Source organism: Oenanthe melanoleuca, chromosome 1, assembly GCF_029582105.1.
Source record: "Oenanthe melanoleuca isolate GR-GAL-2019-014 chromosome 1, OMel1.0, whole genome shotgun sequence".
NCBI lineage: Eukaryota > Metazoa > Chordata > Aves > Passeriformes > Muscicapidae > Oenanthe > Oenanthe melanoleuca.
Window position 1 is genome coordinate 17876168 of NC_079333.1, and position 19071 is coordinate 17895238.

Below are 19071 nucleotides of genomic sequence, written 5' to 3' on the forward strand. Positions count from 1 at the left end.
AAACATCAGCTAGGAGGTGTTGATTATGTTGCAAGCAATGTAGGCAAGACGTACACTGTGTGTTCCAAAAAATGCAGTTGATATAACACTATTTAGTGTTAAAATGTTGTTATATTTTACCACAATAGCAATTATTGTGGAAAGTTCCACTTTCCTAAAAATAAGCTGTCTCAGATGTTAAAATATTTTTTCTTGTTTATACAAATGCAAAAAAAAAAAAAAAAAAAAAAAAAAAAAAAAAAGTGATTTTCTCCTTTCCTTACAATTTTGTACATTGGAACAAAAGTGTCCTGATTCACTTAGTGCCTGGTGCTGTTTGAAGAGGCTTTGTGATTTAGAGAGAGCCATTTGTGTGCATGTCTCTCCTGTGCATTTACTGCCCACATCCTAGCAGGGATAGAAAGCTTCTTGTTTAATCTTGGGTCTAGGGCAGGCTGAGGAAGCCACATGAAAAAAGCTGTTGCTTGCTCCTCTGCGTCAGGCTTGAGTTCTGAGCAGTTAAATAATAAAGAACACATGTGTATAATTAAAATACAAAGGAAATAGAAAGGGGGATAGCAAGGAACTATTGAGCAGGATAATTACAGACATCTGATTTTGCTGATGGAATTAGAAGACTCTGAATGACTTTGGCCCCATAGACATTCTTAATCTTGAGGGAAGAGAGAGTGTATTCATTGGGGGTTTGCTTTGTTTGTTTTAAATTACTTATGTTTTCACAACAACTTTGTCATCATTTTCTTGGTAGTAAAACCTATATCTGCATCACAGCTTTCACAGAAATCTCTATTATAAATTTCACAAATACAGTTGAAATAATTACCACCTCAGTGCCAAACTGAGCATTTTTTTAGGAAGACTCCAGGAAATATGTTCAACTAAAAGAAATATCTATCTTAAAATTTCTGCTTGGCAAGGAACTTTTTCATGAATTTGAACTTATTTAAAATACTGTTTTTAAACAGTCAATAAATTACATGATTGATAAGCATTTTAGTGTTGTTTTCATTAAATGGCTTCAGTAATTTTGTAGTAGTACTGAGATGGTTAAAGCTGAAGGACACTTCTAACACATTAAAATACTCCAGTATTCACAAGAATACAAATCCTTCATCAGAAACTGCTTGGTCTCCTCTATTTTGTGTATTAGCTTGGAAAGTGGCCCCTTTTTTACTGCAAGGAGCATCAAGGAATCTCCAGGCATAAGCTGTCATAAACTTTGCTTCTTTTTTTCTCCTCTCCCCACCACTTCCCACAGATTTTTCCATACAAAAGGATTATTTGCATTTAAGGATTCTTTGTTCTTTGCACTGTACTAGATGTGATTTCTGTGCCAAAAGCTAAGTAATTTTTGATTAACTGATACAAGCCTGGAAAATGTATGGAAATGAGATGATAGCAAAGAAGCTTGAGGGTTTGTGGTTTTTTTTGGTTTTTTTTTGTTTTTTTTTTTTTTGTTTTGTTAGGTTTTTATTGATAATGTACTGGTGAAAGCAAGTTTTAACTAGAGACCATTTGAAAGGAAAATTAGAAGTAGGTAAAGTAAAAGAAAGCTAAAAAGAATAAAAAAAACTATAATAGAAAAAAGTAGTAAATCTAGTTCTATGCCATGATTATATTTCTAGAAACCTGGAATGAAACAGGTTTGTTGTCACGTAAAAAACTCTAATTTTATATTTTTGAGTGTGGGGTATTTTTTTGGTTTTCTTTGTTCTTTGGTTGTTTTTTTCTTAATGTATAAGCTCTCTAATTAGTATAAATTCTTGCTTCTGCAATGAGTAAATGAAATAGAAACACACAAGCATAATGCACAGGAAATGTATCTGAATATGCAGTTGAGAACTCAAATATGTTCTGTTGCCAAAAAATAGTTTTATATTCATGGAGACTTGTGATAAATATGTCCTTAGAAGTCCATGGAAACACAAACCACTGATTTGTATTTGTTTGTGTTTTCAGATGAAAGTTCAGTGTTTTTCTTATGTCACACAGTGATTAGTACACAAATACACAGGATATGTGAAATACTGAAAGATTGACTAATTTTTTTAAATTCAAAGGATTTGATGTGATTTTTTTTTTCCTATTATATCTGCAGGAGGAACCTTACAAAGCTGTCTCTCATCTTCAGCCACATGTTAGCAGAAATCAAGGCTATTTTTCCAAATGGACAATTCCAGGGTGATAACTTTCGTATCACCAAAGCTGATGCTGCAGATTTCTGGAGAAAATTCTTTGGAGATAAGTAAGTAACTTTTTTTAAATCCTCAATTCTTTCTAATCATAAGCATAAAAACCCCAAACTTTTCACAAATCCAAATAAGGGTTGGTGGGTGTTTTGAAGATAATTTCTCATCTAAGTATTTAAATTAGCTGACATTGCTGAGTTCATTATTAAAGGGGTTTTTTTTTTTCCCAATTTGCTCAAAGGTAGTTCTGTCAAGAGTATTCAAGTTCAGTCTTACTGCAAGAAATTTATTTGTTCTGTTACAGGGTAAAGATAGTACATTGCTTTCACAAAATATATGGCAAATCATGTCCTTTCATATTAAAAAAATATATATATTCTACAAACAAAAACTAAAGTCTCAATTAGGAACTTGAAATTAGTTATCTCACCTTTAACTTTCTAACTACTACAGTATTTGGTGGAATGAACTGTGTGAAGTGTGGATATGTGACTTAATCTTTGCAGGAAATGCAATAGTGAAAATGTGAAAGTTGGGATATGTGGGATTTTTGGTTTTTTTTCTGGGAAAAAAGTCCATTTTGAATACAGGTATAAACTAATAGAAGATGCACAGGCTGTTCACTTTCTCATGTGAAATGTTTATAAGTGTAACAGTGACATAAGAGGAATGCCAGAGGCAGTAGGTTGGTGTATTTTTCATTATAACAGAGCAATTATTATGGTCATCAGCTCTGGTATCTTGCACAATGTAGGCAGAACAATTTCTGCAACAATCTGTTGCATCTTCTGAGCATAAACAGCCCTTTAAAATAAATAATTTTTTATTTAGAATACCAACATAGTAGGTTGGCACTTTTGCAAATCAGTTCTGCTCAGTGTGAATTTACAAGTTTCACTTCCATGTTTTTTTTATTAAACACACTCACTGTCAGCTTTCCTCTTTCTGGGTTCATGGTAGTGTTTTCTGGTAATTTCTTGCCCATGTAAGTAATGTTAGAGTGTGATGAAGTTTCTATATCTGTCCTCTGTTTTGTTAGAAAGAAGGAATTAACTGTGTTCTGTGTTACCCATTTTAATGTGAATATAATTTTCAAAATAACTTCAAAAGTTCAGTAAAGTTTTCTGAAGGATTAACTTAAGTGACATGCAGGGCTCTCTATCAGACAAGGCTTTTAAAAAACATGTCAGTCAAGAAAAGAAAAACAGGATCTTTGATAAAATGACTAATGATCATGTTTGTTCAGTGCTGCTATTTTTTCTTCCTCTATTTTCCCCCATTTGCTTAGGAACTCTCAGAATTTAAATTTCCTTGTGGTACTTCTCTTTTCCTGTTGGGCTCTGTCCTTGAATGACCTTTAGCTGATGTCTTGATTGCAAATTGCATTTCTGCCACTGGAATTTACAAATCCCAGCAAGCTGCAGTTTCTTTCTATCATTTCATCTGAACCAGTTGCCTCAGCTCCCTTATTCTCTGCTGTTCCTTTTTGGGATTCTCACTGATTTCTACAGTCTGTGAGAGTTTCAAGAGATTTCCTTCAAGTCTCCTTCCAATGGTCTGGTCCTGCCAATTTCCATTGTGAGATGACAATGGTAGTAGATAGGTATTTGAGGTGTCAAACTGGGGGATGCTGTAACATATTAGTAAGTTTTTATCAGAACAAAGTTGGTAAGGAGAATATTTCAACTGTCTGAACAGCTCAGCTCTACCCTTGTCTTTTTCTTGTGCACACTTAACTCTTATCTCTTCTGACTCATCTCCTGGAGCCCTTATTTCTGAAACCTTTCATGGCCCCAGAGCTCTTACCATGCCTCTTCTAGGCTTTGTTTTTTCCCTGCTTATGCAAATTTCTGCATAGAAGGCAACTTTAAATATGAACCTGCAGTACAGACCCTCTGACCTTCTCTGCTCTCCCCTGTTGTGTACTTTGTTAGGGTTTTGTTGTTTGAGTTTTATTGTTTGGTTGTTTTTTTAGGAAGGATGTTTGGATTTTGTTGGCTTTTTGCCTAAAACATCAGTGCATCTAAAATGTCTAAGAGTCAAGGCAGTTTGGTGACATCCAGTTAAACAGTTTCTTTGGTTTTGTAGTGTAGCCTGAAAAATTTTTTGAGTTATTTCTGGTCAGGTGCTTTAGTTCAGATTAAGTAAATAAGCACTGTTACTGGTGTTCCCAGCTCTTCTCCAGTGAAGTGAAGCTGCTTTTGATACCTGTCTTATAAGCAAGGAACTGTACTTGGCATCCTTGCCATTATCTCAGGTTAAGTTAATTGTGCTAAAGTAACTATAAAACATGTAGCAGCATATATGTCAAACAAACAGATGAGAAAAAAGTCTATTTGGCATTATGTTTAATCTCTTTGTTGAACAAAATGCCTGAGGCTTTTTAAACATTAATTATTTTCTAATCCTTTTAGAAATGTATGGCAGATATGCCTGTAAGCCACATCCTTTACAATGGGCCTGTTGTGACAAATTAGTTTGCAAATAGGCTGGTATCACTTCCCTAGAAGCAAAGCCTGCACAAAGGTTTTATAAACAGCTCATAAGATCTTTGTCTAACCTGGCCACCTGAAGGCAGGCCCCTAGGGCTTTCTGAAATCCCCAACTCTGCTTTGTGCAGGAGCTCAGGGAGGAACATGATTGTGTTCCCTGGCTGCATCTCTGTTGTGTAGGGCAAGCCTGGACCCATCACTTGTTTCTGAGCAGCAGCCCTTACTTTGGGTCACTGATAACACTGCTCAGGATTAGAGCATAGATAAAAATAAATTGGATTTTGGCTTCTGATGGTATACCGTAGTGCAAAGAATATTTCTATTGTAGTTTGGTCTGATTGGAAGGAGGGAATTTGAAGTATTAGATTAATTAATGATTTTTTCAACATAGAATTGTCATAAAAACCTTCCCATTTCTAAACATAATGAATTGGATGCTTTTTTGTATAATGAACTTTTGCACTCATTTCTTTCTGAAATATTGCATTTTTTTATTTTTTTAATTTGAAGTCTTTTAAATAGCAAGAAGGTCACCAATATTAATTTATATTTTTAAGTTGACTGTTCGGCTTTCAGTTTTTGAAAACGTGACCTACACTTCCTTTTACAGAAAGCAACGTGTTACTGTATGCTGAGGACTGAAATCCAAAACATACAGTTTTAATTTGTCCAGTTTGTACTTTAAAAAAAAAAAAAAAAAAAAAAGGAACTATTTTTTTTTTCCACTGCTCTTTTCCAGGGAATGGGGAACTTTGAATTTTGTTGGTTATATTTGTCTGTCTGAACAGTTGCAGCAAAATGATGCAGCTGCAACTAAGTTCATTGATGCTGTTACTAGTAAGTGTCACAGTCTGCAGTCTTTCTCTTTGTGTTTAGAGCTAGTCAGGTGTAAATTCACATGGCTTCAAATTCATGAACAAAATAAATGGCTAGGCTCTTTTTAGCCTAGCTGCTCTTTGGATTTCTGAGAAATAGTGTGTAGAAGTCAGCAAGCAATTTGAATGGCTCCCTTAGAGCAAAGTGCTGAGATAACCACACATTCTTGGCCTTCAAATACCTTCTCAGCTTTCACATTTCTGGTACACCCCAAAAAAACTTCTAGACAATGCCAGTATTTGGAGAAGCTTATCTGGGAGAGAATGCTAGTGAGAGCAGCAGACATATCAATAATGGAAATCATCAAGCCTCACACAGGCAGAAATAAAAGGTGCACACAGTCAGAGCCTTTAGAGTTGTGAGGTTTATCCAGTGTTGCACATTTCAGAGAATAGAAACCTTGGAAGTTGGAGGATGTTTGGAAGGGATCTGGAGACACTAATGTGGGAGAATGGATAAATCAAGGTGGGAGAAAATGAGATTTTCATTGTCTGGGTGGAAGGAGAAGGGTGCTAATAGCCAGCCATGTGGAGGTATTGATTTCTCTGCAAGGACAAAGTAAAACATGTATCCAAATTAGGGGGTAGATGAGGGGGTCAGCAGTGTTCAATAGAAGGCCCAGCATTATTTTGGTGCATGGGTTTTGTCTAGGAAGCTGACAGAGCAAAGATAGCAGGGAAATGGGCAATAGACTGGATTTGCTTTCTGAAAACAAAACTCAGGAATGAGTGAGAACATTCCAAAGGCTGAATGCCTGGAATAGATTGTCTCTGGCATTTTCACAGGCTATGTGGAAAAAGCCTCTTGAAGAATATAAAGGAGCTGACTGAAAAAGGACTAAGAAATAAATTGACACAAGCTTTAGCTGTACTGAGAAATAACTTGGTAATGTCAAAAGCAGGAAAGTGGTGAAGTGGAGAAGATGTGATTTTTCTGCATTTGTAGGAATTGCTAGAGTACAATGATTGGAGCAAGTGGTTTTAGTGGAGTGAATCTTCACCCCTGGCTCACCATTGTAGTTGTGCTGAAGCAAGTGCTAGTTACATGTACAGCTAAACAATAATGTTCAGTTCCACTGTGCAACTGTATGGCATGTAATAAGCAGTTACATTTGTTTACAGATACTTTAATAACCCCTCCAGTAGGTTGTAAGTGTGCACATAAAACACAATCTGATAGCATCTTCATTACCAACACTTTATTACTGTATAGTGCTTGATGAGAATTTCCCTTGATTTCTCACTCATTTTAATAGCACCTTACATCTTCTACTGTTTTTTTTTTTTTGCTGAGTAGAAATGTGCAAAATGCTACTGGGAGCAATTCTGAACTGAGAAGGAGAGTAGGCAAGATGACCTAACAGATCTTTCAGAGCTTCTGAATTTGAAAACTGCAGAAGTAATGCAGGGCTTGGTAACTATTGAAATTCGTTACACAAATCTGTGGTTTGTGCCTGTCTTCATGTTGCAGAATGAATCAGCAGCGAAATGTCAATACTCTTAGATTTTCATTTTTTCCATAGTTCTGTCATTTATTTAACTCTTAAGCTATTTATTCATTATTTTGGAACTTTAAAAATGCTGAAGCATTTCTGTTATTGTTTTCAGGTAAATTGATTTCCCTTCACCTTTTAGTTGCTGAGGAAATATAAATTCTTTCACTTTTGGGATCAAAGACATTACTGTTTTAATGCTCCAGTACTTTTTTTTTCTGGATGAGGCTTGAAATGTATTTATTTTTTATTGGAATTTATGAAAAAATGTGGCTATTGATTTCTCTGTAGCAGTTAAATAGTGCATTTCAAATTGATATTCTAAACTTTGAGTAGCTGTGGTTCTGCTGCGGTCAGTGCTTTTTGGCTCGGGATAGAACAGACACAGCCTCAGTGGTTTGGGTTCACAGAAGAAGCAGTAAAACAGGCAGACCACAGTGCACAACTTATCTGACAGTTAAATGCTTCCAAGTTCAAGAGACCTCAGATAAACTAAGTTTTAACACCTTGTTAATCCCCTTAATTTATTACTTGATTTTCTGTTCTTGCTGCTGATAGTGCCCAAGAGCCCTATTACTGCCTGAACAGTGTAAAAATACAGACTGAGGGGTTGGTCCTGGCCAAAGAGCTTCAAATCTGAGTATGAACTGAAGTGTAAAGGGAAGCCAAAGGCATAGATGAAAGCAGAAGAGGCACTGGTCCAAATGCCATCACCTTCATCACTGTCAAAACAGGTGTTTTGGCAAGAGGAACTTTAAAAGAGGAGATGAACAGAAACAGTGTGGTTCCTTCCTCATCTGATCAGTAGCACAGGCTTATTGATAAACTTGTTTAAACTTGGGCTAGAGACAGAAGGTGCTGTTCTCTGGCTGCTAGTGGACAGGAATCTCTCTAGACCTCTTTCCTACAAATGCAAGGTGAACAAGCTTGAATCACACAACAGGTAATGTTAGAGAAGAGCAAGTCAGTAGAAAGTCACAAGACAAGATTAGAAAATGGAAAAGAACAGGCTGCACTGTTCTGGGTAGCTAAGAATAAGGTAAAATTGCATGTGCAAAAGATAGAAAAAAGTTCTGATACTTGGGACACGAGATTGTGAGACAGGAGAGCACATTCTCCATGGATAGGCAGGAGAGGCAATGTTTTAAGTATAAAAGGACATGTGAAAGCATGAGCATGCTTTGGGTTTGTGGTTAAAATCAGAGTTGAAAGTACACAGAAGTGTATCCCTTTGGGGACACTTGTGGAAATACAGAGTTCCTGAATATTTTAAGGAACTTGCTGTCTCTCATCCAGTTACAGAACCTTGCAAGTGGCTTTTTTTGGTGATGTATTTCCTCCATTTCATAAGGCTGATTTTCTCTCTTTTACCTTCTCTGTTCTCATATAGATTAATCTGTATTTGTTTGGAATGATGTCACTATTTAGCAATTGTACTGGCATGATATGGCAGAATTCCTTTTCTCCCTTAGGACTGAACTTCTCAAGCCTTTTGTATGGCAATTATTTGCTTTGCAGTTCAGAAGCAGTGGAAACATGTGGCCTCTCACTTAAAACTGAAGCAGCAGTCTTAAGAAAATGCTCTTTTCAGTGGTAATAAGTCAAAATCCACATTGCTCACTGCAGCCTTGCAAAAAATGTTGTTTCTATCTGGGTCAGTATTTGCTTGAATATTTTTGAGATTGCTCTGGAAACAGCAATGGTATTTTCATGGTGTGTTTTTTGGCAACATTTGAGAGAGTCTCTTGCAGACAAAAATGTTCACTGTAAGTCTAAGTTACACAGGTACATGTTTAGCTCCCTAGACATTCTTGTGGTCTGCTCTGGTTCAAATGGAAGCAGTGTCACTTGACATTCCAGGATAGCTACATCTCCAGTTTCACACAAATGCTGTACTCTTCATGCTCAGAAAATATGTGCTTCATCTCCAGGTTTCTTTTAATGTCTTTTGCTTTTTAAGAAAATTCCATGTACACATGAGCAGGGCAGGAGGGAAGAGAGGACCTAAATTCCTCTGCTAAATTGCTTGAAAATCACATGCTAGACACTAATCCTTTTCTTTTAAGCATATGGAAGTTGTGTGGGTGGTGTTTAAAACACTGTATTTGAGATTCTAGAGTCATACTTCGCTTTGATGTGTGCCAGCAGTAGTAAATAAATACCATCCTATATAACAGTATTTTCAAAATCTTATGTTTCAGTTAAAAGACTTTAGAATTCATCATTTTTCAAATACACCTACTAAATTTACTATTGCAGAAGAAAGGGAAACAAGTAGTGTCATTTAGAGAGGCCTGTGGAGAAATGGCTTATTTTAGGGTTTTTGACAGGAGAAATGGCTTATTTTAGGGTTTTTGACAGGACTCTTTAAGAAAACAATCCCAGGGTAAATGCCAAGATCCAGATAGTTTTGTTGATTTCAGAGATGCACCTCAAATCATCAAAAGAAAACCTCTTAAGGAAATAATTTTCAGGATCATTTCTTTTATTTTGTTTTCTTTTCTTGAATTGGCATGGGCTTGCTTCTACCATAAAGATGAGGAAAGGCAGTACAAGGACATGTTTTGTATAAATCACTTCCTAAAAGATTGGCAGGTAGAGATTAGGATTTCCTTGTAAAAGGTCCATCTATTCTTTTACTGCTGTACATCATGTACACTATGGCTTTTTTTCATATTTTTGTTTCCTTCTAATATGATCTCTCTGAAGATTTTTGCAATAAATTAACATGTAGCACAGTAACTGTATTTACGTGTAATTTTGTGAGGTTTTTTTTTCTTTTTTTTTTATTTTCAAAAGTTGTATTATAAAAAGAGAAATTATTATCAAAGCTCTGTGTATATCTGTTTGTAATGTGTGCATATGCATTAGTACTGTAAACTTTGGGTATCAAACTTTTGAGGGAAGCACAGTCACAATTTAGTACCATCCTCTCATGTGAGAGACTCCCCAGAATATTGTCTCAGCTGGAGTCAGTCAGGGGCACTTCTTCTACAAGGGATAGCTTATGTAACTACAAATAAATACCTGAAATACTGAGACCTGCACTTCCTCAGCCTAATTCTGTAGACAACTAGTGTTACCAAGACATCAAACCACATCTTTCTGATGAGCTGAGGCAGAGCTGACTGACTCATCTCCTAGACAGGTGTCCCCAAATTCAGCCTAACAGCTGAGACATGTGCAGAATATCTGCCAGCCTCTAGTGCAAGGTATCATTAGGACAGGATGCAAAAAATATTACAAGGACAAAGATCCCTGAAAATATTTATAGGAGATGCCTTCTATGGTTCAGGAGTTGAATGTGGCAGGCAATGGTTTCATTGCAAACAGGATTTTATTTTTTTCTTTCTACAAGGACAGGTGTTTTATATATCTAAACATATGTATATATTTAAATAAGTCTAAACATGCTATTAACTAGGACAGTCCCAGTCTCAACCTTGGTCCTGCTCTCTCTCCCCTTCCACTGCTCTGCCACCAATCAAAACCCAAATTAAAATCACTCTTTAGACTTGAGTCATGTACTGGTGCCTTCAAAGGCTGTGTTTCCCCTAAAAGACAAGAAAGCAAAAGCAGTGAAATGTTAATTCAAACAGAAACTCAGCTTGCTGTGTGACCTCTCCCAGATCTCTGCCAGAGGAGGTGATTCTCAGAGTGCCTGAAAGGTCACTGGGTTTCAGTGATGTAGGAGCAGGAGGAGAGCACACTGCAGGAACTTCACCTCAGTAACACCTGCATTCAGTGGGTGTGTGCTGTCTGCAAGGTCTTAAAAGAGCTCAGCATATGTGTGGATAATCTGGAGAGAGACACTGGGGTAGAAATGATCCCTGGCTGTTTTTGTTTAAAATACTTAGCAATGATGACTATAAAGCAGCTGCTGAGAAATAGGTTAATAGGTTTCAACAGCCAATTCACACCTTTATTTAAAGAAAGCAGAAGATAAAAGACATATTCCACGAAGCTGCAGAGAAAAAAAAAAAAAAAAATACTGCTGAATTTAGTGTATTTTTAAATTTAGGCCACCGCTATTCCAAACACTTGTTCTTGGAGAAATTCCAAAAAATAACTTTAGATGTTATTTCATTAGCTAATCACTCATTTTCCAGCATCTGGTTTCTGTCTTAGCCAAAGTACTAGCCAATAGAGCTCTAAGAACCAAGTCTCCTGAAGGCTTTTGTTTTCTGTGTGGCTGGTGCAGTTGGGGTGCAGGGTGTTAGTGAATAGGTAGCTAAAGATCTTACTTAATAATTGCATCTAAGAAACTGTCTAGTGCAAGGCTTGAAAAACCACTTGTTAAGGTGTAGTATGGCTGTGATCATATCTGATAAATGCTCCCTTTTTTTTGTTTTGTTTTAGGGTTATTGTCTTAACCTTTAAAAAAAGCTGAAAGCAATAAAATTACCTGTGCCCCGCACCCCCCCCCCAAAAAAACCCAAAAAACCTAAACACACAAAACAGCAAATAACAACCAAACAAAAAGCCCTCAAACCCCACAGTCAACTCTGCAACTTTTCTAACCCCATTTCAGCATGATCCCAGAGCTGTAACATTTTAGGGTGATTTATAAAGAGAATCAGAAAACATTTTGGAGACATGGTTACAGGAGCTAAATAAGCAGCAGGCACTTGAACTAAAACAACTTTACACCACAAAAGCACTGACTTTTCTCAGTTTTTTTGTCTGAATTTAATGCAATGTTTTATTCTCTCTTTACCCTAATGAAAATTTGATGTGCATTCTTTCTTAAATGCCATCTGATGTGGTAACTCTCTTCAACTCTTTGTGGTTTCCTGTTTTTCATACACAGATGAAAGTATCTGCTGAGATCTATTAAACTTCCCATTTTGTCATTTATGACTTTCTCAATACAAGCCTGCATGTAACAAGTGGATTTCTTTGCACTTAGAAATGTAGAGAGTATCTTATGCAATAGAAATACAGGAATGTACCTTTAGTGTTGTATTTCAAATTACTGCTTGTTTTGATTTAGGATAACTGCATAGTATTTGTTACACAGGACCAACTTAATACAGTTGGTTTACCCCTCCTCATACTAAGTAATTTACTTTTTTTGCATAAGAAAATAGTTTGAAAAAACTAAGACAGTTTGAACTAATAAAATTTACAAGAAATATTACTGAGTTTGTGAGGCCTGTGTCATTTGTTGGTTTAGCAGTTATTAACAAAATATCACTATGAGTGTGTGAGATCTTGTCCTGCATGATTATGCATTTGTTATATTTTGGTTAATTAAAATGTTTTTTAAGTATCATATAGTGTCAGTGTGTGGCAGAACATTTTTAACAGGTGTTATGGCTTGGCAAAATTTGAATTTGACCCTAATGGCACAAGAAGAATTGCTGTTATTGAGAATAATATAATAAGATGAAGCACATTCAAGTGATCAATCTCATCCCAGTTTCCAAATACAAGTACTTGGTTGTTAGAATAACTAACCTGCATTATCTTCAAATAGAAACTGAATCTGGCAGAAGATGGCTTTGTGTGCTAGGATAATTCTAATTTCCTGTCTATTAAAAGTTAATGTAACTGTCATGGCTTTATGACAGGGCTTAGACCACTCTTGGTGGTATTGGTTGATTGATATCATGTTCCTTAACCACTGTTGATAAGCTTTAGCTATAGCATAAATCACATAATTGTAGATATTAAATTGATGCTTATCATTCTGGGAAGGGAGGCTGTGAAGAAAGGAGTTCTGTAACAAGCATAGAGCTGGTCCTTTACATTATCTCTGAAAGGATGTGAGATTGTTTGCAGCACCTGCTTGGTAGGGTATTTTGATTTCTGTAGTGTTTTTTTTGTTGTATTCCTAAGGAAGTTTGAATACTTATCATTATGAAATAAATGACACTCAGCTGTGATTAAAGGAAGGTAAGCCCTCCTTGTATTTGCTTAGGCTGCTTCCAGAAAACTTAATTTGTAGCTTTTTTTTTTTTTTTTTTCCTCTGTAGAGAAATCTAATGTCACCCTTCACTCCTCTAAAAGTTCAATTTTGATGTCTAAATGAGGTATCAAATCTTAAATATGTTATTTCATTGAATTTATTCTTTCTACCTGTTTAACAGAACTATAGTGCCATGGAAAGTGTTCAGGCAGTGCCTTCATGAAGTTCATCAGATTAGCTCTGGTTTGGAAGCAATGGCTCTCAAATCTACTATTGACTTGACCTGCAATGACTACATTTCAATTTTTGAGTTTGATATCTTCACTAGATTATTTCAGGTAAGATTTGAACATTTTAGATACTTGTGTGAATTTGAGAAGCTTAGTTCCCTGAGGCAAGGAAGTAGATATTTTATAAAACTGAAAAACTAAAACATTATCATTTAGAATAAATGGCATTTCTTTTAATTCTTTGGAGGTGGCTGAGGCAGCAACACACACATCTGAAAAACTGAAAGCATCCAGCTGCTTCATTTCTGCATGCATCTAATGTCAATACAATAGCTTTGTGTTTGCTGCTTAATTATTATTCACTATTTAAAAATACATTTCTAGAAATGTAGACCTCCTGATAATCAGAGTTTTAGTTGTGTTTTTGTTGTGTATTTGTATCTGCATATAAGAGGTGTGTCTACATACATGTAAGTTACAAGTTACTTTCTTTTAGGCTAAATGTAGGCCTCTTTTCTTTATGAACATATTTTTGCCATTAATGCTTTGTTGCTTATTTACAACAAGGAACTATATTTGGGGATAACATTAATTGTATTACTGTTACTATTTATCTGAAATAAACTTGTTATGTGTCTATTTTAACCTTGTGTCTCTTCCACAGAACATACTTGAGGTATTTTAGTCAATATAGAAGACTGTGCTAGTTTGCATATTTTCTGAATTTATCACTTTGGATATTTCTTTTGTATGTAGAAACCATTGAGATATACAGCCATTTATGTGATAATTTATTTTCTTTACCACGTACAGTGGTAGACTAGTACAGAGCCATAAGTTGCACTAGGGAAGGTTTAGGCTGGATTTTAGGTAAGGTGTCTTAACTCAAAGGATTACCAAACACTTAGGGACATGATTTAGTGGGGCACTTGGCAGTGCTGGGTTAACAGTTGGACTCCATGATCTTAGAGGTCTTTTTCCAACCTATACTAATATATCATTATTCCTTAGCCTGATGAAGATATGTTCAAAATATCAATTTTACTTCAAACCCTGGGTTGATGTTTGTTCTGTTTTCCTCATTGTCCTGTGCTAATTGTTGCTTAGATGTCCTAGTTTTGCTGTTGTGGGAAAGGGTACCATTATGAAGTTGATAATAAAATCTGGCAGAAAGGGGTTAATGATTTAAGTATATAGAGTTCTGACTTTGATTATCTCTTCTCCTTTCTGAGTCAAAACAGTGTCACAGATGCAAATGTTAATGGTGTCAATAATCTCTTTTTAATTGAACCACAAATATTGGTCACTTATATTCTTTATGAGGACACTGCTGGTTGGATTCATTACTGTGCCTTGTGCTAGAAGAAGGGGATCAGCAGTGTTGGTACATGTAAAGAGAGATGGCTGGTAAGGGTTAACTTTTAATTCAGCAAAGAAGCAGAGAGATATGTTTTGGCAAACAGATTAGGTGCAGAAGCTGCATGACTGTTGAACTGAACTTGCACTGAACTTGGTCTGAGAACTTCTCCCAGGAGGTTACATTTTACTTGTCTAGTTTTTAAACAGCTTCTGTAACTATGTGTGCATACACCCACAGAGAGAAAATCCCAATTAAGTAATCAAAATACTGTTTTGCCAACTGTGTGTTATGTTACAGAAAAGCTGCATTTGTAATGGTGTTTATTCACAGTAGAGAGCAAGACTAGGCTTTGTGGAGATCTGTGGAAGTGAAGCTGCTCCCCCTGCCTCCCCACTGTATGTATGCACAGCTTCAAGTGCTGTGCTCCTGACCAGAGAGGAGCTTAGCACAGCAGAATATCTGGATGCTCTGCAGGAACCTCAGTCTGTCACTGTAACATGTCCTTTGGTGTGAAAATACTTCCACTGAAGAGAAAGGGAGCAAATCTTGTCCCATTTAGCACTTCTGCTCTGGTAAGAGACTGTGTACAAGGCAAGCTGTGGGTTCTTGCCTTTGAATGGTTTGGGTTGGAAGAGACCCTAAAGATCATCTTGTTCCACCCCCTGCCATGGGTAGGGACACACTTCCACTAGCCCAGGTTGCTCAGAACTCCATCCACCCTGAACACTTTCAGGGGTGGGGCATCAACTGAACTGCTGTGGATTAATTTTCTGGGTAACTTGTTCCTGTGCCTTCATTACACTTACACTGAAGAATTTCTTCCAAATACCCAGCCTAAACCTATAGTCTTTCAGTTCAAAACCATTCCCGCTCATCCTATCACTTCAAGCCCTTGTAAAGTCCCTCTCCAGCTCATTTGTAGACCCTTTCAGGTACTGGAATGCTGCTCCAGGTTTCCCCAGAGCCTTCTCTTCTCCAGGCTGAATAATCCCAGCTCTCTCAGCCTGTCTTTATAGGAGAGGTGTTCCATCCACCAGATCATCTTGCTGTCCCTCCTCTGGACTTGCTCCAGCAGTCCCTGTCCTTCTGTGCTGGGGGCCCAAGAGCTGAATGCAGTTCTTGAGGGGGTCTCAAGAGAGCTGAGGACATGGAGAATCCTCTCTTGCCCTGCTGGCCACACTGCTTTGAGTGCAGCCCAGGGCACATCTGGCTTTCTGAGCTGGGAGTGCACCTTGCTCTCACTCCATTCTCCACTCAGCCTGTACTTGTGCTTAGGATCGTCCCAGCCCTGTTCAGGACCTTGCACTTGACCTTGCTGAACTTGTTGAAGGAGCTGGCAGGATGCAGTATTGAATCTAGGATTGAGTTTTGTTTTTTTTTTTCCTCATTGCTTTTGGACAAATTTAAACACTTCAGGTTTCTTATGGCCTCTCTGCTGAAACCTGTTTTCTATTCCATTAGTCCACCTTGATGAGGTATTAATTTTAAAATAACAGATGTTCATCTGTGTTTAGGTAGTGGCTAGGGTTTGCCTGGGAAATGTAACACTCAAGCAGAACTGCTAGAATAATCTGCTCAAGCATGTCACACAGGCATTTCATCTCTGCCTGATTAGCCTTAGAAGTTCTTATAAAAGGAATTAGCAGGGCACATAAAACACAAGCCTCTTGTCTTGTGTTGCTTAACTTCACCTGCCTTGATCTTCTGAGAAATAGATTAAAAATCTGCAAACCATTCAGAGGCAGTTTATTGACTTCCCAAATGCTGGCAATGAACATTTATATATATGTATTAATCCACTACTTAAAGAATTCATCCTTCATTTACAATAATGGACTGTTCTGAATTCTTTAAATGATAGCATATCAGGCATGTTTCACAGGGTTTTCTGAAGCATTTGCTGTTCAGGTTAGCAAATACTCAGGTGAGGTGCTGTCAATATTTGTTTTGTTTTCTGGCTTTAATGTCATTATGATGACTGAAGAAATCAAGAAGTAGAGAATAAAAAAAAAAAGGAATGACAGCTCAAATTAGCAGCTTTATTATGATTTGTGTTGCTTGTCATTAACTATGAGAGTGCTTCAGGACCTCTCAGGCTTAATTGTGTTTTTGTTAAACCACCATGGAGTCATACTTTCCAGGTTCTAACTTAATATGATGTTTAATATTTTATGTATCTATAAATAGAAGGTTTCTCAAATTCAGGGTCTTCAAAATCTTTGTCCAAAAAGTTGTGCTTGGTGTTCTTGAAGTAATCCTTCTGAAGGAATGCTTGTAGCAAAACTGGGCACATAGGACAATTCTTTGTACCATTTAGACCTCAAGCAAAAGTGTGTATGTATCTGTGAGCTGAAGCTAAAACACTTCAGGTGTCTCTGACACACAGACTTGAGTTTTATTAGAAATGCAGAACTACCTGGCTTTGTCTCTTTACTTGTTTGTCTTCTCTTTGTAGCCATGGGGCTCAATCTTAAGGAATTGGAACTTCCTAGCTGTGACACATCCTGGGTACATGGCATTCCTGACATATGATGAAGTGAAAGCAAGGCTGCAGAAATACAGCACCAAACCTGGCAGGTGAGAGCTTTACTGCATATTGCTTCCCAAACAAACTTGCTGTCTCAGAACCCACATAATTATGCTAGCTTCATACTTCTATTTAGCATTTTTTTGCATTTTACTTAACACTCACTGCAGCACTGAAGAAGTGAAGCAAAAAAAATCTTATTAGCACACTGAAGTCTAAATATGTAAAAACTAACAGAAAGAAATTGAAAATAAATTGCTTTTTCTTTCTTGTTCTGAATCAGGTAAAACAAGCAATGCATTCTAGAAAAGCATATTTTAAAATATAATTTGATTTTCATAATTTACAACGAATTTTTACTTGATAGTAAAGCAGAAATCATCTTAACATCTTTCATTAAACATTCAGGCTATAAATTTAATCTGTGATTTTGTGTTTCTTATCTTTCTTTTTCCTTTGCTTGTATCATTCTATATCATAAACTCTTCACCTAGAAAATCAATCAGTCAGATTAAAGATCATGATGTGTAGAGTTTTTTTAATACTTTTTCTGTGGTGCTGTGCATAGTAAATTATTTAAACTGAGCTTTTACTATTGGCACTGTTGTCCTGGGTTTTTTCCTTCACTCGTGAGAAAAAAAAAATCAATAATGGATTTAATCATATATTAGTTACCATTTATTTTGCTAGTTTTATGTTACAATTATGAAACTTTTTCCCTATTGTCTCCTTGTTGAAACTTCTGCAGAGGCACATGTACACATAGTTAAAGTGCATTGTTTTGGAGCTTGTTAGTGAAGTCTTCCAACATTTATACCCATATTCTCTACTTGGTTTCTTTTGACTTTTAGCAAATAATATACTGTACCTTAAGTTACCCTACTAGTCAAGTGCATATAGACAAAAATCCTGTGGTTCCAGCAGAAAACTGCTGATTTTTAGCTTGATACTCATGGACACTACTACATAAGTCAAATAACTAGGTTGATTTTGAGAGCATTTGATATATTTAGTATTTTCTCTATTATTTATCCTGATGCTGTGATAGAGAAATTACCCCATGTAGCATTTATATTCCTTGTAAATAGACAGTCAGTTTGAAGATAGCTTTCTATTGCATATCAAAAAATTACTTTGAGTTGCTTAGGTAAAATGCTGGGGTGTGAAAGGGGATATGAAGTGAATTTCTTCTTTAATCCAACTAAAACATCCAGCAAATTACAAGATTCTTTTCAGATGAATAGCTAGTGCTTCAAGGTAGTGTGAGCCCTACTGAAGGATGTAAGAGCTCTGCCAAACTTCAGAGAGGCTTCGATTTCTCATATTAGTCTGGAATGAAATAAAATATTGATGTGTAATTAAGAAAAGCTGTTCTATAATGCAGAATTGAGTTTGTGGTCTTTCACTGTGAGATGTTTTTCTCAGTGAGGTTTCTGCATGTGAAATGGTGTCTGAAATTAAAGGGAATAGAGTTTTTAGGAAGGAGCTCTATACATGCACAATCCTGGTACTTATAATCTTCCTTTTCTTCTGCTTGTGCTCTGTGTCTACATTATGTATCACCTGAAATAAAGAGAAGTATTTAAATCTAAGTCCAATTGCATAGTTATTTTTTAAAATAAAAGTGATATTTCTTTTATTCACCTCACACAAAATTACCATTTTCTAGAAGAACAGGTTTTATCATTTATCTTTCCTGTTTCTGTTGCATCTGAAGATGCTTTATATTTTTCCTTTTGCTTGTTCAGGTTATTGGCCTGTTGTAGCTATGGAGACTGGATAGTTTCATACACTCTTGTTGAAGAGGTTTATGGACACTCTAAGACTGCTCAGGGTGAATGTGCAGCTTTCACTCTGAGAACTAAAACACAGATGAAAAGCAGGGGGTAGGCAGCTCCTCTTAGTTTATTTCTGCCCATGAAAAACAGTGTAGAAGAGGCAGGTTTATTTAAGGTTATACAAAGAACATGGCAGAGTTGGGAATCTGACCCAGA

General features: G+C 36.5%; 1 protein-coding gene across 4 annotated transcripts in view; it reads left to right on the forward strand.

Annotated features, from left to right (window-relative positions):
- Positions 1 to 19071, forward strand: part of CBLB (Cbl proto-oncogene B) — a 124871-nt gene that overhangs the window by 62373 nt on the left and 43427 nt on the right. For all 4 annotated transcript variants that reach the window (XM_056492976.1, XM_056492984.1, XM_056492991.1 and 1 more), the window contains exons 4-6: positions 2099 to 2245; positions 13142 to 13298; positions 17006 to 17127. In XM_056492976.1, coding sequence (XP_056348951.1) covers positions 2099 to 2245; positions 13142 to 13298; positions 17006 to 17127 — 426 coding nt within the window. The remainder of the gene's footprint in view (positions 1 to 2098; positions 2246 to 13141; positions 13299 to 17005; positions 17128 to 19071) is intronic.